The 26,384-nt window shown below is 37.3% G+C and overlaps 1 protein-coding gene and 1 long non-coding RNA gene across 3 annotated transcripts in view; one reads left to right on the forward strand and one right to left on the reverse strand.

Annotated features, from left to right (window-relative positions):
- opn7b (opsin 7, group member b) overlaps positions 1-26,384 on the reverse strand; it is a 72,902-nt gene that overhangs the window by 20,468 nt on the left and 26,050 nt on the right. The window contains exon 2 of the mRNA XM_008413897.3: positions 14,467-14,644. Within this exon, the coding sequence (XP_008412119.1) occupies positions 14,467-14,493 (27 nt within the window). The 5' untranslated portion in view covers positions 14,494-14,644. The remainder of the gene's footprint in view (positions 1-14,466; positions 14,645-26,384) is intronic.
- Positions 355-3,502, forward strand: LOC145552250 (uncharacterized). Of its 2 annotated transcripts, XR_014088229.1 has the most exons (5): positions 355-1,307; positions 1,992-2,066; positions 2,554-2,760; positions 2,847-3,177; positions 3,420-3,502. It is a non-coding gene; the product is annotated as an uncharacterized LOC145552250 (long non-coding RNA). The 2 variants fall into 2 exon arrangements; XR_014088228.1 differs by having other exon boundaries at positions 355-2,066.

Genomic DNA, 26,384 nt, shown 5'->3' on the forward strand with positions numbered 1-26,384 from the left:
AATGCCATCCTTCACTTCAACATCAGTGTCAGCTCAGAAACCTGTGAGGGATTTGCATACCCAGCGTGACCTGCTGCATGACCCACTGCTAATACAGAATTCATAGTGAACAAGACAAGGTGCTGAGGCAGTCTTTCTGAATTGTTATTTTTTGGGGGGAGAAAATGTATTCATAGCCTTTCTATTTACCCAAAGATTTTACCTGTATTTACATATTAAAGGAAAGAGACAAATTAAATCACCTGGGGGTTAAACAGGAGCAGCTTTTGGATAAATCGGTATCTCCACACAGAGTGTGTCTAATCTTCAAACACGACAAGAGTTAGTGTGGATCTTCTTCAAATATGACTTTATGTACACTGTAAAAAAAGTCCGTAAAATCAACAGTAAAAATCTGTGAAATCATGACAGAAAAATTTTGTAAAGAAAAACACAATTATATTTTGTTCATTTACCAGTATAATGTTGTATAACGTAGAACAGAAAATTATTGTAAATTTTAAAATGTGAAATTGTAAATAATATTGTATTTAGTTGTAGAAAACACAAATTTTGTATTGTTAATAAAAAAAGTTGGATCCTTCACAACATTTCAGCAGCGTAAAACTAACATTTACATTCTGTGATGATTAAATCCAAATGAATTGGAAGCTAGCTTACCATTTTTTTTTGCTAGGGAGAAGTAAGTTTGGGCTTCCCTGTTTAAGCTGTTGCCCCTGAGACCCAACTCCAGATAAGTAGAAGATGGACGGATGGATGGACAATGAAATAAATGAATAAATTAATAGATTTGGAAATTAATGTGGAATTAAGTAATTATGATTCCGCATTGTTTACTTCCAATTTTGTTCACTAGTTATCTATTTATATTCACTTGTATTTTCCCACTTCTTTAGATTGTCATTTCCTCTTTAATTCATTTACTTATTCTCTGTCAATTTTGATTGGATCATTTCTTCATATTTCACGTCTAACGTGGAGGAAACATCTGAATCAACAAGGAAGTCATGTACTTGCTTATTGGTACATGTATTTTATTTTATTTATTATTTTTGCTAACACTGGATTTTTTACCGTCACCGTTGCCATTATAAGCTCAAAGTTCGGCTACTGCGAGAAAGACAGAGAACACCGCTTTGTGCTCAACTTCCGGTCTGTTCTGCTCTCTGATTGGTTCGCTTACCTGGCGCCTGAAAGCTGTTTTGAACAAGTTCGTACAACGGTTCTCATCTCAGAAGAAGCTGAATTGTGCTCAAACCTTGACAAAGAAAAGAGCGCTGTTTGGACCTCGTCAGCTTTCAGCAAATGTAAGTTAAGCTTTGTTTTCTTCAAACGTAACGGTAATTTGTGTTTCTGGGGAGATTACATTTTGTTTTTAAGGCGTCATATTGCTTCTTGGAACAATATGCAGTAGAATCATTTTTTGCTACACCTGCAACACGTGTAACTTGTTGGGTAGGTTGAAATTGTTTAAACATGATTATATGTACATTTTGCTGTAAAACACTAGAATCATTGAGGGGCTATGTGTTGCATTGTAGAGTGCACAGAAACGAGCCCAGTTGTGTATTCAAATGCCTCGGCACAGAATGTAAGCGGACATTTTGTACATATGCAGCCTTTAAAACTCATTTTTACCGAGTTCACAACGTGGCTTCACAACCCGAATTAGCCAAAGTCATTGCTGCTAAATTGAAATGCACCATTTCATTGTGTGGGCACCAAAGCCAAACTGTGAAAGAAGTCGTTGCTCATTTAAAGGAGCATATAATGGAGGGGCGGCCGGTAGCATGTCCAGTGAAAGCCTGCAAAAAGTTTTCAGCGTCAAATCATCATTCACAGCTCATATGTCCCGTAAACATAAGATAAACATAACATAACACAGCATTGGTGGGTTTACTGAAAACTTTAGTACTTCTCAGTACTTTTGTAGGTACTGTGAAATCACAAGAAAAGACTTTCTTAATGATCCAAATGCTTGTGGTCCACAGCGAACCCCTGAAGCTTACAATTTGGCAGTCCATCATCGAGAGACTGGAAGCATTCAAGACATCAAAGGTGTCAAGGTAAACTCTGACTTCAACTCACTAAAGTCTTTTCATGTTTGCCAACCTGGTCTTCCGCCTTGCTTAGGCCATGACTTATTTGAGGGTGTCGTATCCTATGATCTTGCACTATACTTGAAATATTTCGTTAAAACAAAGAAATGGTTTACATATTCCCAGTTCAACCGTAGAATCAAGCAATTCAAGTACAAAGGATCAGATGCTCTCACAAAGCCATGCCCTGTCAACTCTGAGGCAATCAGGCTTTCAGGTCAAGCTGTTCAAAACTGGAACTTGCTGAGATTGTTGCCAGTAATTATTGGTGACAAGATACCGGGAGAGAAGTTTGACTAAAAATTTAAGGATGTACATGAATAAAAAGTGTGAATCAGGCACGATATTTTGTTTGACACCAAGTATGACTCTCTTTAATTTGTACATAGTTGAATACATGTTATATTACGGTGATCTTGTGTTTTTACCATTATTTTGTCTGATTTTATTCCAGAAATGGCTGAGCAAACATTTTTACGTAGTGCTATCAATGAAGTGTTGCCCGATCTTGCAGAGGCTTCAAAAGACATTCTCGAGGAGACTTTACAGTCAATTGGAGTAGAAACGTATGATGACTTCCAGCTCATTGTTGAGAAAGACTTGCTGTCAGCATTAAGACCAATTCAAGCCAGAAAGGCACTTGCTGCTTGGAAATTCAGATGTAAGTAAAATTCTAGAAAATCAACCATTAAACACTGATATTCATATTCAGTTCTGATAACTTATTTTTGTTTTGTGTTTTTGAAGGCAGGACCCCTGAAACCAGCAGGTCCTCAAGTAATGCATCACGAGATACTCCTCCATCACAGCAGTCTTTGTCCCCGCTAAGTGTGTCATCAAACTCCTACAGCAGCAACCAGACATCTGCAGCAGACTGGGTGGACACCTTTGAGATACCATGGGAAAAGTTCTCAGAAGAACTGATGCAGGCATTAGAGTGTTAAAGAGTTGATGCTCTTACTTCTCTGCTACTTCAATGAAAATGAAGAAGCAGTGTTCTTCTGTGTGGAGGACACATGCCTAGCTGAAGAAGTACAGATGGAGAATGTCTCCTTGACTCCCACTATCATTGTGTGTGGTGAGTTCATTTTTGTTTTTCCAGTTTCTTTGACCTGTTGTCTTTTTGTTGTCTTGTCCCCTTTCTTTGCACTTTTGTCCATCTGACATTTTCTTTAATAGTTTTTTTTATTCCAATTATTTTCTTAAGCTTTTACTATACTAATATTATTTTCATACTTTTTACTTAATTTGTTATTTTTCATATAAATGTCATTGTTTTGTTGTATCAGGAGTCTAAATGTATTTGTTCTTTCTCCTTAGGTCAATCCTGCTTCCATGCCAAACGATTCATGCTGAGTGTGGATCAACAGATTGGAAACAACAACATCTCCTGTTTTATTTCTCTGCATGATGTTTGGGAGCTATTATTGTTTTAACATACATTATCCATCTGGGCTGGCGTCTTCACTGGAGTTTCTGCAGAGGTATGAGTTCTTGTTTTTTTGTTTGTTTTTTTTAAATTGTAGGCAGTTAAATTTGACTTTTGACAACTTTTATATCTTGAATAAAATGTTTATGTCTTTGTGAAGCACATTTTGATGTAGTTTTCTGTTTGTCCTCTTTATCTTAAGGTGTTTCTTCTCAATCAACCCAGACATGGGCAGTAAGGTGGAAGAAACCCGTAAACCCAGACTGCGTGTGAACCCCCGTGTCCTCACCTTGATCCGGGAACTTGCGGATCATGAGTGGCGTGATGTTTGAGAAAGGAATAAAGTCAGTGAGTTATCAAGACAGTGTTTAATCTTAACAGAGCTGAATAGATTTCTAAATGTATGTTGCATCTCACACAGTGTCTTCTGAAGTTAAGAAAGTAGAAAAGACATATTTATATTTGTTCAGTGGCTGAATTTTGTTCCATGTCAGAAAGGGCAAATGAGAATTTCATTGAAAATATGTTTTCAATTAAAATGTTTATTTGTTTCTAAAAAATATATTGAATTATCATTATAGATACAGTTTATATTGGGCTTCCTTGTGTTTTAAATTTGCATGTAACTGGTAAATGTTTGTTGAAATTTGATTATTTATAGATATTTGAAAATAGAATTGCTTCTAAAAAAGGAAAACTTTTGAAGCAAACAAACATTATTATTAAAATGTATACTGGAAATAGAAATTTATTGTATGTTATAATCTTCAAGCCCCCCCCCCCTCCAAAAAAAAGGGGGTGAAAGTTGGCTCTCATACTGTTTCTGATAAAGTTAAAAACGTTGAAGAAATTTATATGTATTCAGCAGGTGCATGTGCTTCATGATGTTCAGAAAAGACAAATGAGAACTTCATTGAAAATAAATATTTCAAAGGCATGCAAGTGTATGTTTATTTTTTTAAGGTTATCATAGATACAATTTATATTGGGCTTCCTTGTGTTTTAAAGTTTCCTTTAAGTGAGAAATGTTTGTTGAAATTTCATGCTTATAGATATTTAAATATATAATTCTTAGTAAAAAGTAAAAAATTAAAGCAAATTTCAGTTTTTCAGAAAGTATTAATACAATGTTTTAAATTGACATTTTAACAGTTCTAATCCGTTATTTAAAGGTAATTTATCAGTAGGACTAAATGAAGTTTTTTTTGTACAACAAACAAAAACTGAGTAAATCTTACTGGAAAAAAGTGTAAAATAACAGCATTATTATGATAATTCATCAGAAAAAGTTGGTTAAAATTACTTGATAAAACTGTTTTATTACCAAAATAAACCTTTTCAAATCACAGTTAAAATTTGTGCAAAACTATGGGATAATCTGTTTATTTCACAATTTAACACTGTTATAATTACTGTTTGGTCAGTAAAACAGTTTACATGTTCACTGTGTTTTCTACAGAATTATTCTGGCAACCACAGCTGCCAGATTTTTTTTGTAAAAACAACAGAATTTTTTTTACAGTGTAGTCTCTATGTAGCTCTGAAACAGACACAAATGGGTTTATGTAAAAGAAAACCAATACGCCGTGTATCCTGTTTGGGGCTTTATCGTCATGACCGCATATGTTTTCCTCTGAACTACAGCTGACTGTGAGACTCTGTAAGACTCTGGGCCATCCTGGCACCACTCTTCAAATATCTCACAAAAAAGCATCTTGTGATGTTATCGTACTTCTGCCTTTTAGATTTTTAATGTGTTTCCTCTGATGTTTGGGGAGGTCTGGTGACTCTAAAGAAAACAGATGGGACGTGATGGAACTTTAAGAAGACCAGAAAGAAGTTCAACACATGACTACAGAGAGATGAGTTTCAGATGTGGACATTGACATCACTTATTTTGTAATAAAATGAACAGCATCCAAAAGTATTAATAATGTGGGAACATTATCAACATGTAGAAAATTAGCCTCATGAATTTTACTGTGTACTATTTTGACAGCAGGCGAAATTACATGCGATAAGTTGGCAGTTGAGTAAATACTTAAAAGTTCATATGCAGGAATACCAGCATGCAAATTACTTTAAAATATATTCATAAACAATTATACTTCCAGTCACCAAGTTTTGGAAAATGTACTAACAAATCTACAATATGTTTATGAGTCATCAAGAAATCTAGTAAAAGCTGCAACACAGAAAATACCCATCCATCCATTTTCTTGCACCCTTGTCCCTTAATGGGGTCAGGAGGGTTGCTGGTACCCATCTCCAGCTAACGTTTCGGGCGAGAGGCGGGGTCACCCTGGACAGGTCGCCAGCCTGTCGCAGGGCAACACAGAGACACACAGGACAAACAACCATGCACACACACACTCACACCTAGGGACAATTTGGAGAGGCCAATTAACCTGACAGTCATGTTTTTGGACTGTGGGAGGAAACCAGAGTACCCGGAGAAAACCCACGCATGCACAGGGAGAACATGCAAACTCCATGCAGAAAGACCGGGGCTGGGAATTGAACCTAGAACCTTCTTGCTGCAAGGCAACAGCTCTACCAACTGCGCCACTGTGCAGCCCCAGGAAATACCCATAAAACATAAATTAGAATCTTGTTGAAACAAAGGGTAACAATAATAACTATAGTTATGCACATGCATTTCTGTAATATCTGGTAAATATTGTTATTGTAATTCACCAAGCCTTTTTTTTTTAGATTCTTTTAAGTGCTGTGCAGAATTTGTAACAGTTTTTTTTCTGTTTCCACTTAATGGGGCTGATCAATCTTTAAATGCTGACATGCACCACTTGAGAAAGATGCATTATTACTGTTGAAAAAAGCAAAGCAGTTGGCTAGCTAGTAAAATACAGTTGGACAGCATTGTCAGCCAGTTTGAAACAAATGTGTTTTGCATATTTATAATACTAGTTATAAATATGCAAAACAAATTGAAAAGAATAGTTTGCATTTCTACTTTGCTGTCATGAAGTCTTGATTCCACCCTACTTAAAAATCCTTAGCAGAAAATCCATAAAAAATGCAATTACATCATGACATTACTGTTCAGTGGAACATCCTCAGTCTTCAGCATGTTTTTTGCAGCTGCTGTCAATCACATGACATATTTTCATGAAGGCATCTTCGTAGGAGATGCTTGTAATTTAAGCCAATCCATCATCTTAATCAAAAGGGATTCATGCTTACCACAAACAGGAAAAGAAACCAAGGAAAAAATAACTGATTTGTGCAAAATTGTATTCTAAGATGATCTGTAACTACAGATCCGAAACTTTGTAAGTTATCAATCGAAGTCAGTCTGCCTATTTAAGTGGCTCCTAAAGTGGTTCCCAGTGTTACCTGAGCAAAACAGACTGGACTCGGTTCTTTGAAAATCCAGCGGCTCATCTGTGAAAGAATAAGCGAACCTTGCAATGAACACTGACCTGTAAGCGTTTGCTTTCACACTTATAAAAAAATAAGCCATTATTTTTTTCTCTATCCCATTTAACTTTTGCTTCTGAAAGTTGGGGTCATTAACACAATTCACACTTATATGCCAAAGAAGAAATATTGTTCCTTTTATGTACGTACATACAGACATACATGAGATGATATTCTTTACTGCCTCATCACTGTTAGACTGAAAAATAAATTGATATAGTATGTTTCATTACCAACACCATAATGAGAAACTTTATGATCATCACAGATTTTTAGGGTCCCAAACCAGGAAACTAACATTTATAGCCCCGCCCTGGTCTTTACATTCAACTAGTGCTGTCAACTGACTAAAAACAAATAATCAGATTAGTCACATTTAAACTGGGGGGCTTTTCTGCATTGAGCATGGATTCTCTTTGGGTAATCTGGCTTCCTCCCTCTGTCCAATAACATGAATGTTAGAGTAATTGGTCTCTCTACATTGCCCTAAAGGAATGAGTTTGTTTGCATAGTTGTTTGCCTAAGTTTTCTCCTGCCATAAACTATCCACTGACGTCCATGCCCATGACCCTGTAAGGATTTTGTCAGCGTGGATAAGGGATGGATGACTACCAACATCATATAAGCAGTGATGTGTTTGTGCTTTAATTTACTCCTTAACTGACAATAATGCATGTACTCTTCTGCTCTCACTTTGCTAGTTTGATACGGAAAACATTTGGAAACCACGACTTTAAATACTTTATCTGCCATCTTGTGTGACTGTTGACCACATCCCCTCATGCACCCTCGTCCTCCCTCTGCAGTGTCAGCGGTGCAAAGGGCATGGCTGGATTAACAGTTTGAGAGGATGAAGTCTAGAGAGAGACACTTTGAATAAGTGTGAGGTGGAGCAGTGAGGCAGGGCTCAAGAGAAGTGAAGAACCCATGCTCATGCTGATTTGTTCAAGAGGGGAAAAGTGGCACAAAGAGAGGCTGAAAGTCATAAAGTGGCTGTCAACCCGGTGCTGAATTGTGGAATTGAGGGTAATCATCGGAGAGGACACCAGTGACAACTTAAGCCTTGCTGTCATATGAATGGAACCTAGGGCAAGGGGCAATATTGCAGAGAGAAGTTGAGGGAGATAGGGATGTTGTAAAAATCATTTGAGGCTGTAACAAATAGGAGAAGACTAGTGAGAGATGAGACAAATCCCATAACTGAAACTGTCAAAAGCATAGAATTGAAGGCAGAATGATGGAGATTACCCGCAAGGAAAATGGGACAGAGGAACAATAAAGCAGAACTGAAAGCATCCAACCAGTGCACACAGATGAGTGAACACCCTAAAGACAGCAAAGCCATTGTGAAAATCAAAAACAAGGGTGATTTTTCCACTGAATATATTTGGAAAACAGCAATATTTCAAGACCCCCTGGGTATGAGTTTACACCCACATTTCAATTTACAGATCCCCAGTTCAAACATAGCAGTTGGCAAGTTGGCAAAAACAGCTGAGTAAAACAATGTCTGAGCTGTATCCTGTTTTTTCACAAGAATCATCTTCACAGCATAGTTTGTTCATTAAATTGTGTCATAATTAGATAATGTACTTTAAGCTAAAAGCACTCAAAGAAAAAAATCTCAACTCAAGTTCTTTACAAAATGTAGCTAATGAGCGAAAAGGTCTCCTTGTCATCATGGTTATGACAGAAAAGTCGCTTTGCAAACAGGTAACTTCAATGTTATGTGAATGTTAGAAAGTGAGTTTATTTTCCTTGTTAATGGTTATCATCTCAGCTACAGATCTTTTTGCACAAGTACAGAGTTTATGTCAAATATATAAATCTCTTTAAGGTTGTCAAGATATTTGTAGATATGTTGAAAAAGTAAAAGTATGGATAAGTGAAGGAATTATTTTAGTAATCAAAGGAGCACCTGGTTTTATTTCTGCAAAACTCAGTTATAATCGCTGTCAACTTCAATTTGGCAGCTCAAATCTGTTAATAGTTAAAGATTAAGGTTTGTTTTTAACTACATGCTTACACAAACATGGGTGAAAGTCAACTAAAGAACTGGGATCTGAGCTTCAAAACAGAAATAGTGGCGGATAGAAGTAGCTTCGGGTTCAGTTTGGGATTCTCATTATCACCATGCTGGTTTAACTTACACCTGGATCTGTCAGCATGGTAGAAAATGCTGACAGATCTTAACATCTTTCTCACATAATTGATCAGTTAACAGTGTATGACCAGCTTGCACTTCTGTTCCCCACTATATCTTTGTGAGAGATGCCTTAGCACAATTGATGGTTGTGTATCTAAAACAAAGATTGATTCTCCGAAGTTTCTCACTCCTAGATTTTAAAGATTAAAATCTCTGAAACTTTCTGTGATACTGAGTCTCTAAATCTAACACTCTGTGTTTAACATGACTATGCACACTCCTTGATTCACTTGCGATGCAATTTTGATTTTCATTGTTAAGTTTCGTTAAGTGTGATCTCTCAAAGAAAGTTTTGATATGTCAAACCTATAGGACTGGATAAGTCTATTCAATCTGCTTAGGTAGTTCATAAATCATTGTACATTATGAGTTGTTTTCATCTGACTTCCTATCAGTTCCTTAGCTGATCAAGAAATGACCAAAACATGAGTGAAAAATGACATGAAATGAAAGCCTTTATTGACAGCACAGCAACATTCAGGATGAAACTCCAAATTACATTGTTCTGCTTCAGTTCAATGACAATGAATGAAAGTTTTTTCAATTTACACTTTTTTTTATTAAAATGAAACTTATCTTGATTTATTGATTTAAATATGTTTGCTATTCACTACTGCTGTTCAGACATTCTATTCAAATACTAATGCCTCTGTGACTAAATGCAGATCATTCATTGCAGTCATTTTTCATTCAGCTGTCATACGTCGTCTTCAATTTAAAATCCTAATTTATCACTGTGTGCCTGCTTTTATGCGATTTTCATCATCATTATTCTTCAGAAGCAATCTCTCAATTTGCAGTCAGCACATTATAGAAGCTGTTAAGTTAGCAGATGCATATTTGAAGAGTGTGTGTGTTGCCTGAAGGAACGATATGAGTTGTAATTTTCATTTAAATTACAAAGCATTTAGACCTTTAACCACTTTTTAACTACTGAGCTATGAAAACATATTTATTCATACTTTTTGTCTTCTCGGTATGATTAGAGGACAGTCGAGCAGGTTATCTGCAACTACGGCACACATAGAACCGAATCTGTCTTCTGGCAAAAGGTGCAACAGTTCCTGAGCAAAAGTTTACAAAGGCAAAATTTGCAAATATGAAGCCAGACCTAGTGAGGTAGAATCATGGCTTAATAATAGTTTTAAAGATAATTTTGTGTGAACCTCAAAGATTTAAATAACCTAAATTTGGCCTGTAATCATCATAAACCATGACTGGTGTGACCCCACTGGGATTTTTGATTATGACGTTGAGCGGCTGCATACATTATTAGCTGAAAGAAAAAAAAATGAACAAGTTATGAGCAGTAACTAATCTATCTGCAGCAGGTAACTTTCTACCAATCTTAATTTTGTATGAATCCAGGTTAGTTATTCCTGAAAGCTAAAGCTAATAACTAGTCCATAAGGGGCAAGGACCATAGCATCTTTCTATAGAAGATGCATCTTCAAAAGTTATTTTATGAGCCATTACGGTGTTGTCAGGTTTGCATTGGGAGATTTATTTACCCAGAACTGATGATTATTTTCATGGGAAATGGAGGCAGGAGAATCAACATTGATTTTCTAGTGTGAAATGCTTCCTTAAAACACACAACCATTTGCAACCACAAAAGTTTAAAAGTGTCCTATGTCAAACTGTCCTATAATAGTTTTCGTTTTTTTACACCGCTTCCCTTTAATATCAAACACTTTTTTAATGCTGAGTACATGGTTGTTATATTCTGATTAATTATGTCACTCAGTCACAGAAAACATAAGAGAAGCAGCAGAGTAAGAGATTAGTGATTTATTTTAAATGTTATCTGACAAGTCTTGGCTTCTAGTAATTGCGATCAGCAGTTTTCTGTAGAAGAGAGTCATGGGGGTTGATTTGGCTCAGGTTTTGCAGGTAAGTGTATGGATACAAGTCTTATTTGTTTTATGAAGTGTTGCATGCTGTGGGTAAAAGCACTGGCGCTGGAATCCTGTTGGCAGCATTTGTTCAGGTGGGTCAATAATGATGTAGATCAGGGAAGAAAAGATCTGTTTTGGGAGGTAAGTATTTTGTTCATTTGTTCTTTTTCTTGCAGGAAAGTTGCTTGAAAACCAGATAAGATACAGCAGCTCCTCTGCCAAAGGTAACTCTCCAGGTAGATATTCTGGAGATGACCGGATTTCATGAAGCAGGCGTTGAACACTGAGGTACCTCAATGTGAGTCCCAAAACATCTAGCGTTACACAGGGGTTTATTCATTAGTTAAATTTAAATGGGGACATAACGTGAAAAAGGCTTGAGTACCTTGACCAACAAAACAATGAGACAGGGGAGGCGAGGAGGTCTGAATCCAGCAGGTAATAAATCAATCACTTAAAAAGGTGTGACTGCTGACAGCAGGTTAACCCGGTCCAAAGAGGAGATTTATTCCTCAGGAGAGGGAAGAATAGAGAGAAGAAAGAACAAAAACAAAATAACACACAGTCCAGGATCATGATTGTGTTTCGTATAGGAAGATTAGTGGTGGTGCATCAACTCCTTCCTCCATTCCTTGTGTAATCATTGCCAGTGTAATTATGATCAGGGTTTTAAAATGGTGTTTATACCAACAGCTCAGGTTTTTTGAGATGGGTTATTTTACAAACTTAGGGCACCACTTTATCCCCTCTACACTAACCATTAGTTCAGCCTCCAAGACCAAATATTAAGGCTTTATGCTAAATGAAGAGAGCAACAGAATTACCCAATGAAGGTAAGATATTACCTGCTGTCAAAATTTCAAAAGAAATGCAGTAAAAAAAATCAAGCTACTCCTGTAAGATCAAGTGATGCATTCTTGACATAATTTTAAATAGAAATGTACCTAATTAAATTATTCATTGAACTAATGCAGTTACAGACACAGTCATGACCGGTTTTCTTTACATTTTTAGAGAACATAATATTAATTGTAAGGCAAAGGAAAATAAATGATGCTATTATAATGTCGCATTTGCTTTAGTAAAAAAATGAATTTGCATTCTCTGACGTGATCGCTTTGGGCTGTGAGTCATGAAAAGATTGTAGGTCATGTCCTATCTAAAGGTCATGAAGTACTTCCATTCTTCTTTCCAATAAAAATAGGATTTGTCAATAAGTAGGACAGGATTATACCATATTCCAGAGGTCGTGTTCAGGGGTCAGAACTGAGAAGTTTTGAAGTCATCCTTCAATCTAGTCTGGGGAACACAGACAGTGACCAGCGGGAAGACAGACAGACAGACAGACAGACAGACAGACAGACAGACAGACAGACAGACAGACAGGGGGAAAACGAGGCACAAATGAATTTTATGGTGAACTACAGGGGACCCGGTCTGCGGGGCATCACCACAGTGTGAAGAGTCATGGGTGTCATTCACCTGTAATGCATGTCATGAATAACTAGGAAAGAATTTGTATGTAAATCCCTCTAAAGGTCATTGTACCATGCAAAAATGTATTCAAATAAAGAGTAATTTATTATAGAGTACAACTCGCAATACCTGAAAGGAATTGATTCTAGATGGCGCAGCAGTGCAGCATGGAAACTGAACTTTAAAATCTGTTAGCACATAAATTCCCCCGTTGTTTTTGCATGCACTGCTGATGCTGCAGGTCAATATATCAGCACAGCTGTTGCCATGTTACAAACACGCAAATCAAGCAGTAGTGTTAATCTATGGAGGTTACACACACCTCTTTTCTCTTTACTATACTTCTGACTTTGCATTTGCCCACTCTTCTTTACCAATTAAATACCATACCATACCATACCAACTTTATTTATAAAGCACTTTAAAAACAACCACAGCTGATACAAAGTGCTGTACATTAAAACACAACATAACAATAATAAAAAAATAAAAACTCAAATATTTTCCCTCAGAGTATGTGATGCTAATAAAACATTTAGAATGCTTCTAATTTTATGTTTGTTATAAGTAGTCCTTTATTCTTTTTTGTCTTTCTCAGGGTAAAGGGCCTCTGGTGCCCTTTCTGTTTATCTGTACAACTTTAACAGAATTAAACATCCTGACTGAGAGCTCTGAGTTGTTTGGTAATCTGTTGTTGTACTTAATAATTTCCCTGAACACTGCAGATACCAGCAACAAAGCCACACTGTGATTACATCTGAAATGTTTTGATTTAAGGCCAGAAAACAGGTATAGTAAGTCCCAAAACAGGAAACAATTAAAAAGACAAATACAGAAGAAAAAAAAATACAAAAAGACATGCTTGTAAAATGAATACAAAACCTCTCACATTTAATAAACCTTGTTTAAAATCACCTCTCCGCAACATGCAAGCAGGAAAAAGCATCTATTTGCAGACTGGACAGAAACTAAACACATTTCATCTACAACATCAATACTTACATCTGTAAAAACATAAAGAAAAATATATAAATATATTCTTTTGAAAGACAAAGCAAATACTAATCTGTAGGAGCATTGTTTGATTGTAACATACCACAGTAAACTCACACACAGAACAGTATTTAAATTTTCAAAGCTCTATGCAAAATCTCAGAATAGCTTGTTTTGTCCTCATGGAGCCTTTGGCTCATCAACTGATCCGTGCATTTGAGATCCAGCTTGAAGCTTCATCCCACGGTAGTTTAGGCATAATTTAAAGAAATAAACTTTCCTCTTTGTTACTGAGGTATTTCTGTGCCACAGCTGACTTCTGTATTTAACCTAAGTGGTGAACCAGAGCTGCACCATCTATTATATTGGCAATTGCATAGTAAATGCAAAATCGCAGTGACAAAAGATGTTTTATTTGGACTTTTTGGCATGTCAAATAGTCCAAATATTTGACATGCCAAATTCAAGAGCTATGCATCAACATAGATAGACTCATCACGAGTGATGCTCACATCTCATATACACTAAATTGCCATTTTTTTTATTAGGTTCACCTTCTCAATTCTCAATACTAATAGCAAATCAGCCAGTCACATTGAAGCAACTACATGCACTTATGCAATGCCATGTAGTCAAGATGACTTGCTGAAGTTCAGACAGAGCATCAGAACTTTAGAAGTGACATGGATGATGGCATCAGGTGAGCTGCTACTTCAAATAAGCTAATGTGCAAAATAGGGCAGATTGGTTTGAGAAGTTAGAAAGTCAACAACTCCTCAAACATCCACTAGTTACAAATTATGCAGATTGCCATCGCTGAAGGATCTTACAGCAGATGGACTATAAGTAGTAACAGACTACAATGGTGCCACCACTGTCAGCTTTATAAACAACAATAAGTATAATTTAAACACTTCTACCTACCTGAGTGTTGTTGTTGACCATGTCCATTCCTTTATGACCACAATGAACCCATTTTCAGATGGCTGCTTCCGGCAGGACAGTGTGCCATTTCTCAATGTTCATATAATTTCAAGCTGGTTTCCCGAACAGATAAATTAATTCACTGTTCTGCAACAGCCTCCGGAGTCCAACTGGGCACCTTGAGAAAGTGGTGAAACAGGGAATTCACATCATGAATGTAGAATCAAAAGTTTGACGCAGTTGCAGGATTCTATCATGTCAACATGAAACAAAACATCTGAAGCATATTTTCAACAATTTCATGAATCTGTGCTGTGAAGAATTATGTCAGATCTCAAGGCAAAAAGGGATCTAACACCTTACTAATAGGGTTCTGTAGAAATAGTTCTGCTACTGCAGAAGTAATAGCAGAACTCAACCCTTCCTTATTTTTGCCTGATTACAGTCTTTGCTTTCTTGTTTGCAAGACCAGCTATGTGTCTTTAGTCGTCTTCATTGTCTTTATTAATACCACATTTCAGCCTCTGCACTCTGCCAGATTCTTAAACTGCTTTCACAGTTGATTAATTATTCAAGAAAGTCTAGCTTTGTTCAGCTGTGACATAAAGATCTAACACTGTCTTGTGTCCCTTGATATTGGATGACTAGACCTCACTTAATTGTCGGTGCTATACACCAGTGTGTCTCTCGGCCATGTCTTTCGAAGAAGACATATCCCAAGGGACTTTGAGGCAAAATAATGGTTATATAAGTAAATTCAAAATAAATGTTGCACCAAGATTTAACAAAATATCTGTAAAGTGATGATGTTGGTGGCTGAGATACTAATTCTTAATTGAATGGTGGGAAAATTTTAACAAAATAAAATAAGAAGGAATTATGAGTTAATTGCAAAACATAGAAGCATGATCATATGAACAGTTATGTAAATCCCATTTGTGCAAATCTAATAAAGTTGGATGAACATAGGTATGTGCAAAAAGTCTATTATTTAGCTACAGAAGTAAAGATTTAAAAACAATATAATAAAAAGTAGACTGGGGACTAGCTGAATGAAAGCCTCAAGGAGAGAACAAGAAAATGAAAGCTGAAGACATGAGATGGTGGTGAGATCAGTGGAGAGATGACTCTTAAAAACATTTTCTATTTTACTTGACTATTTTTCTCTCTTTTTTTACTGAATATATAACAAATGTGAAAGATTTGGAATAAAGAATTTTATCTTCTGTCATTTAGTGTAGTTTGTTGAAGAGGACTTAGGCACGGTAAGACCCAGGGTAAGGTGAAGGAATGAGTTTAATGATGTCCACAATGTTCACAACACCAGGAAACCCAGGTCAGGAATCAGATCACCAAATCATCAAACTCAGGAAGACGTACAATGATGACCAACGACAGGATTATCACACAAATTATGACATCCATCCATCCATCCATCCATCCATCCATCCATCCATCCATCCATCCATCCATCCATCCATCCATCCATCCATCCATCCATCCATCCATCCATCCATCCATCCATCCATCCATCCATCCATTTTCTTACACCCTTGACCCTAGTGGGGTCGCGAGGGGTGCTGGTGCCTATCTCCAGTGAGACATTTCGTTCAAGAGGTGGGGTACACCTTGGAGAGGTCACCGGTCCATCACAGGAACTATGACATGACATAGGATAACTATAACAAGCTGGGAGCAGGAGACACAAGTGAGGTTAATATATGGGATAATCAGGTAAACAAGAGACAGCTAGGACCAATCAGGGGCTAGACATGACTGAAATTAAACCAGGCTAAGCTTCTCTTGTTTAGGTCAGTAACAAAGACTCTATTTGAAAAATGTTGCCACGAGGAAAATAATATGCCAGAGATTTGTGGATTAACATCAAAATCAGATGTTGCCACACAAAGATTAGCACAAGTTAAACAATGACATAAATGTGTTTTGGTCCAAAATGGGCAAATTAACCCCAGAGCAAAACCCAAAGACCTTGTGAAGATGCTGACTAAAGCTAGTAAAATAGTTTCACTATTCACAGTGAAGCATGTCCGATACTGACATGGGCTGAAAGCCACTCAGCGGTGAGGGACTCAAAAAGCAACCAGAACTTCGGCAAACAACTGTGAGAAGCTTAGCCAACTATTACTGTACATTTGAAAGGCAATGCTACCAAATACTGGAGAAATGTCTGTCATGTGATTTTCAAGACATTGATGAAGTAAATCACTGACATTTATGTAATTATTGCAGCATTTAGCAAATAAAAATATTTGTGGTAAATTTAAATACAAGAGAAATTTGGACTTATCTTCAAATTGTGAGAAAATATGTAATTTTATTTAGTGTATGTAAACTTCTGGTTTCAACTGTAAACTCTGATACATACATTCCTTCACTGTTCTTGAGAGACGTGTCTCAGATGTTATGCAGAAAGTTAGATAGGCACAGAGTTGTTGAGAAAGTAATTTAAAATCTGGAAGGTGCCCTATGCTGGAACAACTTGAAAAACACAGCAGGGGAGTTAGACTCTCAAAATGTGAGTATGAAGGACGTCATTACTTGCAGTGACAGTCAGTGGCGGTTTTTTCACTCACCGCAGAGCCAGAACATTTCAGCTGTCTGTTGTATTTCACACTTGTTACAAATCACCTCTTAGAAGGTCACTTCATCAACAACATTCCCATTTCTCAGAACGCCTGCATTGTGTTTTTTTTCTTCCTTCTTCCAGTCCTGGTATCAGAGTTACAGCTTTTTGGATTTTTAGTGAACAAGTTGATATAACAAAGTAAAATAGAAAATGGAGTGGAGTCATCTCTCCACTGATCACACCACCATCTCATGTCTTCAGCTTTCATTTTCTTGTTCTCTCCTTTCATTCAGCTAGTCCCCAGTCTACTTTTTATTATATTGTTTTTAAATCTTTACTTCTGTAGCTAAATAATAGACTTTTTGCACATACCTATGTTCATCCAACTTTATTAGATTTGCACAAATGGGATTTACATAACAAAGGCAAAGGTAACAAAAATTTGTTTATGAAGATCTTTTTTAGCAATGGACTGACTATATTAATAAGAACTGTATATTTAATAAACATCAGTATTGGTATGATGATGCTCCTAATATGTGTAACTTTTTAACCTTCATACAAATTTTAATTATACGCTGTAAAAACAAAACCCACTATCAAATGTACAGTAAAAAATGTACTGACTGTTATATCTAAAGCATTATATTACTGTAGAACATACATGGAATTGCCATAACTCAACACTGTTATGCCTCACACGGTTTCTCGCGACAATTGTGCGAGATGTTGGGACCAGAGGCCAGCAAGGCGTTAGGGTGGTGCGGAGCTCGACGTGGAGACAAAGGCAGACTCGCAGATCCTAGCTGTGGGCATGGAGATGGAGAGAGGTGCAAAAGAGCCAGCACCTGATGCAATGTGGATCAGGTGTGTGACATCAGAGCCCAAACCATGCTAGAATGATGCAGGGCTTCGGGAGTCTGCTGAGCTGGCAATCCAGTATTGGTGAAGAATGACTTGGAGCAGTTGATGGCATCATTTAGCTCGGAGCCGGAGTTACCCGACCCACGCTGGACTGGTGCAGGGCATCTGCAGTTGGCTGAGTAGAAGACCCAGCGAGTGTTGCTGTGTGTGACTGCAGCACTTGGGCCCTGGGATGCCGTCGACCAGTGGTTCAGGAGGATCATGCAGCATCAGAGCGGCTTGTTTCTCTAGGCATCTTGGGCCTACACCTGGAGGGCACATTGCCAGCCTGGTTCCCCCATAGATAAATTTATGATCCTTCAGCTCATAGAGACGACTGTGAGATGGGTACACAGAGGGCGGAGAAACCGAGAGAGACATAGATTGTTGAGGAGAACATCTTCCCTTCTGGTGACAAGGAATGATCCAGGCAAAGAGATCATCCTGGTCCTCATAAAAAAAAGTCCTTCAAGTCCTCCTCTTTCAAACGAGGAGGCGACTCAAACCTGAGACCAGATTCCAGGTTCCCAACTGCCTCTCCATGCCAAAGGTCATACCCACCACCTCAGCGAGATGCCTGGACTTCCACCCTGGTCCGCAGGAACCGTTTGCTTGGCTTGGGTACTGGTAGGATTCTTCTGTCAGGTTTTGTGACGAAGGAAATAAAGGTGTGCCAAAACGCAAACAGCGGCATTGTCAGGAATTGTGTTGGTTGTTGCTGACAAGAACTAACAGGCTCTCTCCTTTTCGTCATTTTGTTTTAATCTTCATTTTGTTAAGTATTACAAGACAGACTCACCGGATGACACTCATGCAATAAACTCAGACTTAAACAGAGCGCCCACAAAAACTCAGACCCAAACTCAGACCAAGCCCAGATGAGACTGCTGCACAAAACCTGCGGTGCATCAATCCTAAATAACTCAAAAACAGGTGTAGAAAATCACTAATTAATGGACAATAAGGAACATAGGAAAATCGGCAGTACACAAATAACAAACGCTTTCGAACCTAGAAATAAACCCATACTAGACGGAGAACACAAAATAAAACACAAAAACCCCACACAAACAAAACATTATGACAGGCATGGCGTAACGTAGATTTATTTAAACCTAGAGACTCGACTTGACTTGAGAAGACATGAGCGTTCATCAAATAACACGCAATACACACAAGAATCCCGCACCAAACAAAGGCAATACTCAAACTTAAATATTATGTGAGACGGGTGAGGGGAGTAAATGATCAGGAAATACAGGTAAAAAACATGAGCTAAGCTAACAGGAAGTACATTAAGCTGGAGAACTAACTATTGTGCAAACAAGAAATCAAACCTGGTATGTGAAAGATAACAGAACCTATGGAACATGATGGAGGTCTGCTAAGTAAGCCAAAACAGAAATGGCCAAAAAGTGATGGCCAAAGATCCACAATCACTGTAAGAGAAGGTGATGTGGGGCCTGATTATTACTCACTGGTCAGTCAGTTACAAACTCGAACTGAAAATGTGAAACGGTCACCAGCACCAAAAATAAGGCAGTGGAAAAAGGTGTCTGATGAAGATGACACAGTCCCACTTGAACAAAATGCAGCTGTTCAGGCTGTTTAAAGTGGGACATGAAATTCATGGCAGTAACTGAGACAACAGAAACCTAAGAGGAGAAGAAACTCCAAACGAAGATGCTCAGTGAAGATCAGACGAGGTAAAAAAAAAATCTTATGAAGTGTACATACTACTCTCAAAGAAAATACATAAACCAAGGAACAGATTTGCAAACCATGGTAAAGAAGCGGTGGCTTACCAGAGTAGCTCCAATAGAGACTTTTCTAACCAGTTTTGAAAACAAGGGAAAACGACTTCTGGACTTTTTAAGAACCATCTCTGCACACAAGTCCAAATGGTTCTTCAAACCGTTATAAAACTGAACATTCTGAGGACAGGATCAAGGCTGCTCAGAAAATTTGAAAGATATGGTTATTCTTCTTCTTTCTCACTTCAATGAAAAAGAGGAGACTCTTGCAACACTGTATGTGGCAAGGTGAATGAATTTAAGAAAGACATTTGACATAAAATGCACTGTTTAAAGTTTGTATAAGACTTTAAATAGTAAGGACTATTAATTGTTCTCTACATTATTCCTTTTTTGCAGGAACCTCCTTTTATGCCTCAAACAGGTTCATGCTTAGCATAGACTGCAAGGTTGTTAATGACTGAATCCCAACCATCACCACCACTACATGTATGATGTTAGGAAGCATCATACATATATATTACTGTATTACTATTACAATATCCATTATCCCATTCCTGTAGCGCCCACACTTGAATTACTTCAGAGGTAAAAACTTTTTGCTTTTATTTCCTCATTTAGATGAAGTCTTATGCTTATGCATATTTTCTTATCCTTATGGTTGATTTGCATGTATTGTGTTCACACAGGTGCTTTCTTAACATTAATCTAGATAAGCGCACTAACGTTGAAACCAAGAAAAACAAGAAGCAACTCTCAGTGAACTCAAGGTTGGTAAATAAATAAAAAGCTACAGAAGTAGAAGGTTCAAAGTAAGAATAAAAGGTTGCTTATAGATCTCACCATTCAGGACATCCTTGACTGATTGATTCGGTCAAGGATGTGATACTGTAGTAGTAAACATGACTTAAAATGTCCTCCGTAAGTTAATCCATCATAAACCATTAACAAAAGCCTACTTGGAGTAACTTTTAACAAAGGTGGGTATTTCCAGCATTTAAATGAATTTATGATTCATTTAATCATCCACGGAATTGGTTTAAAATATATTTGAATCAGTTGTGCTGGAACAGAAACACATTTATAACATGTAGGACACCAGATGCCCCCAGGCTAATGATTGTTCAGCTCTGTTTAGTAGGCTCTTGTTGAAGCTGAGGGTTTCAGCGACGACAGGAGGGGCAAAATCTTTAGTTGTGGTTGAGTCAACTGACTTCCCTGTTGTAGCTACACTGTGCTTTTGTTTAAGAGTCTTTGATGTTGAATGCTTTAAGGGTAGTCTATTTGTACTCTGCCAGTGGAACTTTGTACAATTAAAAATTCCCCATTTATTTTGATAAAACAGGTAAAATATGGAAGTATAATTACAATAATTACATGCTGCTGATGGATTAGGCTATGCTTAGGAAATGGAGGGCATTATCCATGGCTTTTCTACAGGCTTGGTGTTTCAAGTTGGGATCTCTAGTTAATTGCCTGCTGTTATTTGGATTTTAAAACAGTACAACCACAAACTAAAATGTTTTTATTGGCATAAAATCATAGTTTTTCTTTTTTTTTTTTTTTCAGATAGAGAGTCACTCACTTCAGCAATACTTTAGAAGTACATAGGGATACATGTACTTTTTTTTCTTACAAAATACTGAATATAGTTACATGGCTATAAAGATCACTCCCATCTGCCGCTGCAGCACTGAAAGAATATATTTTTCTACATTATTGTCTTCTTAGAAGATCCAACATTGCACATCTAAAACCCATCATGACACACTTCATCAAACCTTGAAGACCTCTTGCTGCCTTATATAATACTAACAGAACACTTCACTCTTAGTGAGCAGAGGTATTTTTGACTCGTCATAGATTCAAGTGTTCATTAGTGAGGTTTTTATTCCACAGTTTGAGTTATTGTAGCATACATTCTTTTCCTCTTCTTGGTAGCCTGATGATCCAGCATTAAAAGTAAAGTGGATGTCTTTTTCAATAAAGCGTACAGCTGGCTCAGACAATGAATCATCCTTTAATTACGTTGCTATACGTCCAGGCTCTTCGGGGAGTTTCTATGATGCACTGAGCACCACATATATACTCTTAATCTTTTTCCGTCATTTCATATTTATGTCATCGTTGAATAATGCTTTAAAAATAAGAAGAATGTGCACTATAGTCTCTGTACTTTGAGCTAATGATAAATGCGAAATATTGCCTCATTTTCGACTTTTTTGTCTTGCTGAGTCTTTACCTCAAGCAGTCTAGCTTAGTGGCAGCTAAGGAAACTTTCTCTTCAGTTGCTTAATCATAACACATTAAATGTTCCACTAAATATTAAAAAGGTTTTGGTTCTTCTATAAAGAATAAAAGTCCTAAGATAGCAATTAGATGAACTGACCCTTAAAAAAAATTACATGTACTGATTAGACATTAGATTGCAGCATATTCTATCCTATTTCTTGTTGCTAATATAAACTGAATTATTCATAATTAAATCAGATAACTTGGTAAAGGAGCAAAGTAAATAGATTATCTGAAGAACAGAAGAGTCTCTTGATGCCTCCTTTCAGCCTTACTGAAACCTAAATGATATTTACTGTTAAATCAACCAGTCCGTTTTGTTGCAGCAACACAAAAAATAACACAGCTGTGCAACTTGTGGAAAGAATAAACACATTTTTCTAAATAAAGTTGCAGTTTTTTCAGCTGACCTTTGGGCTTCTCTCTATAATGTGGAAATCTTATAACCCACTGAAGTGATGACCAGATCTCTCTTGATAAACACACACATGCGCTGCACACAGTATATCTTTCTTTTGTAACAGGGACTTTTGCATTGACTTCCATTCACTTTTCATTAATTTCTAAAGCCTAAACATGGACCTTAACATTACCAGTATATGCCTAAACCTAAACCTAAGCTACACTCAATTCACATCTTAGTCATAACCCCTGCCCCAAAAATAACACCTGTTCTTATGGGGTCTGGGCTTTGAGCCGTAGAAAGAGCAGTAGGTCCTCACAACACATTTGTTGGAAAAATGCTCCTTACAATACACTAAACGCAAGGCCTCACACTCTCACAGCACACATCCCCATGCCTCGACACATGCACATATACACTTTTTATGCACTGTGAATAAGGTGTGCTATAAAAGCATGACGTTTTGACAGGTTTACAAGTCTAAGTCTGATAATAAGTTATTATGAAGACTCTCAGTAATTTAGGTGTAAAAACCCTCTTTTGGCTGGATGCTCTGCAGTCCTTATCTCAGAGTCTGAGGGAACTAAAAAAATACACTTGGCATCCCTGTAGTTCATCCACAACTGTTTGTTTCCATGATAGTCTTTTGGCCAAATTTCTGTAATGGGTGAAAAACAATTAGTCAGTCAATTGTATTCAAAAATGGAAAAATATATCATCCAAGTATCTTCAAAGAATCATTGCGGATGGTGATGCTGAAGGCAGAAAGGATCCAGTCAGTTTTGCAACAAATCTGAAGAGGACTGTAGCCTCTTACTGTATGAGAGTATCATGGCTGTCATGACATGCTACCAGCTCAATTTCCAGGTAACATGGGCAATATTCCACTTTAACATGTTCTAAATGGCACCATTAGTTGTCAGCAAATGGTGCTAAATTAATTTTGTTTGCGTATGGCACTCTTTCTGACAATATGATCAGAAAGACACAAAAGGCTTTCATGAAAACAAACAGTTGTTGTTGTTTGACCATTACTCAAAAAGTGCCAAGTTTATCGTTTTGAGTAATGGTCAGAAAGCCAGAAAGAGAGACATTGAAATTGGGGTTATGATTCTTTTCTTCTATGAACAATGGAAGAGCTTCTTTTAAATTCATCCCTCTCTTTTTGCTCTGTATCCATAAAGTCTCCTTTTCAACTCCCGTGGGATTTGGGGTTCATAGTTCAGGTGTTATTTGAGGTCTTGAGATGCAGCTGCTCCCAGTTGCAAGAAAAAACTGGGAGCAACTCCCCAAAAGTTAAAAATAACTGTTTAACCCTAATAACAGCAAAAATCCTTCCAGCTGCACAGCATCTCAAACCAAAGGGAATAACTTAACATGAAACGCCTCAGCCAAAAAAATTATGAACCAATGTCTACAAAATGAACAAATCAGAAACAGAGCTACCACCATGAGTGATGCAAGTCAAGAATCAGGGGATGTAATTATTGTGTTCACATAGTTCACAGTCACTTGCCCTTAAAACAATTTCAGACTCTCACAACCTAACCTATAATTTATCTAATTAAGTCATTTTCTGTTTGGTCACAATGAACAAAAAATACATCCAATAGGATACTTTTATTACCATTAATCTGATCTGCTGATGACAAATACATATATCAAACTCAAAAGGGGGAGATCACATCTATAAGAGTAATAGACTAAACAGCTTTAAGACATTGCTGAGTCAGGTGAGTTCAAGGTTGTTGTTTGATGTTATCTCTAGCTTTGACGTATGAGAGCATTGAAGTAACAGTGTATTCATTGAGTTAAAAAGCTCGTCTTTGTGAGTGCATAAAGTAGGTGGATAATAGTCAATAATAAAGAACCCATTTTATATAGTGATTATCATCTGTCATGATAGGTTAAAGCTACTAGAACTGCTGAAATCAAAGCTTTCTAAACACCATTCATGCTTGTCTTCAAATATTTGGCACTCCAGGTCAAATCTCACACAAAACATTTTCTTAACTTTTTGAGTAGAGTGTCTTCTATTTTGTTAGTCTAGTTATAATGAATGAATGTCCCCAAGTCCATTTTAGAACAAAAAAGATTGATTGTTGTGGCCCCCGTTACTGTATAATATTAAAAATAAAACTAATAAAAGTAAAATAGGTTGTGTTGTGTCTTTCCATTTACGAAGACACATTTGGCATTACAAATCTCATCCTAAGAAGTTCCAAATGGTGGCCATCTGCATCAGCACTGTTTGCTGGGGGTCAGATTTGAACCAGTCTGGGGCGGATCTACTGGGGTGGCAATTGCCAGGACAGAGCATGAGGCAGCAGCATTGATAGGGTGGATATATGTTACTGGACTGGACATTACGTGACTTATCGTGTGCCACAGATGTCCATTGAGTGAACATTATGGGTGGTCAGAAAATACCACAGTCACGCAAAGAATCTGAAAAATGGACGCAATATTTAGCGGTTAATTCAACCCTATGAATTGGATAACAAGGGCTTCAGATTTAACAGGTGAGGAAAAAGTTTTAACTTAAAGAAAACACTTAACAAGTGAGCAGTGGGTCAGTTATGCTAGCCTAACTGTTGCTAGCCTCCCATTGACTTTGATAACCTTAGCATGTGCTGCGCAGTTCGGTGTGTTTTGGTTCCGTTGGCACTAAAACAGGTCAACCCGCCCACCAAGTCATCAGTAGAGCAGGTGTTTAAATGAGCTAATCAACCACTGCTGTGCTCAGGCGAAAACTTATTAATAATGACAATATCGACATCAAGCCTGACAGCATAATGTAACAGACCCAATGTTATTGTGGTGGGATGGTGTTCCACCCTCCCCCACTCTGCACCGGGCACCGTTGATTGGTGGGCGGGGCAAACGCCTTTATAGTTGGGCGGGCCGCTGCAGGGTGCGTACGTCTTTGTTTCTCCCACTATAATAATACGGACGGCGGCAACCGACAGACAACAGCTTGTTGAGCTGTTGTCTGTCGGTTTCCATGGCAACGGGTCTGCGTAAAGTCGACACGCAGAGCGAAAAAGGGCAGAATAGAAGTGGTGTTTGGTTCTTCACCTGTTTATCAGCTTTATTGTGGCACACTGCAGCCGCTGCAATTCCTAAAAGTTAAGCGACAAAAACTGAACTAATCATCTAATTACGGCTCCTACAGCATATTTGAAATAAAACGACTGATGAATATTAAATAAATTTGCCCCTTCTTGCATCTTGAAAGAACAGAAACAAAATTGTTTATAGATTTGTATCACAGAGAATTTATCAAATCAGTTTTCTCCTCTATAGTTTAAGTCGTCTGATAACAAATGATGGCGCTACAAATATTTGTGACAGATTTCTGCTCGTCCTGCATTGGGATAAAATGGTTTTCTGCACATAACTCAATGAATCACACAGCGACTTATAGGTGCTGTCCAATCCAGTAATACATATCAATTAGCAGGAGTATGAAAGACAAAAAATAATTAACTAACAAATTGTATGCAATCCTCAGTGCTTCATGAAGCTCATTTTGAAACAATGCAAGTTGAAAACATTTTGCAACAAGTAAATTAAGTCCAATGTTAGGTCTGTGTAAGCTAAATGTGAGATTGAAACATCTCACATTTAGCAAGTGACTGTATATATATATATATATATATATATATATATATATATATATATATATATATATATATATATATATATATATATATATATATGTCTCAATCTCACATTTAGCTTACACAGCTAAATGTGTAAGCTAAATGTGAGATGTCAGGCTTTTTTATCCCTCAACTACCCTCAACTGATCAGCGTCACCCTGCGTATGGAAGCTTCTAACCTGGCAGCTTTACGCTCTTATAAAGATATGGTTTGACTGCATCTGGAAACTAAGTCCAAGGTTCATCCTGAGGGTCTGATAGAGGCGATCTCTGCCACCGTCTGCATGTCGGTTCCGACTCTGTCAGCAGAGCTT

Source organism: Poecilia reticulata, chromosome 7 (assembly GCF_904066995.2).
Source record: "Poecilia reticulata chromosome 7, P_reticulata-male-v2, whole genome shotgun sequence".
Classification (NCBI taxonomy): domain Eukaryota; kingdom Metazoa; phylum Chordata; class Actinopteri; order Cyprinodontiformes; family Poeciliidae; genus Poecilia; species Poecilia reticulata.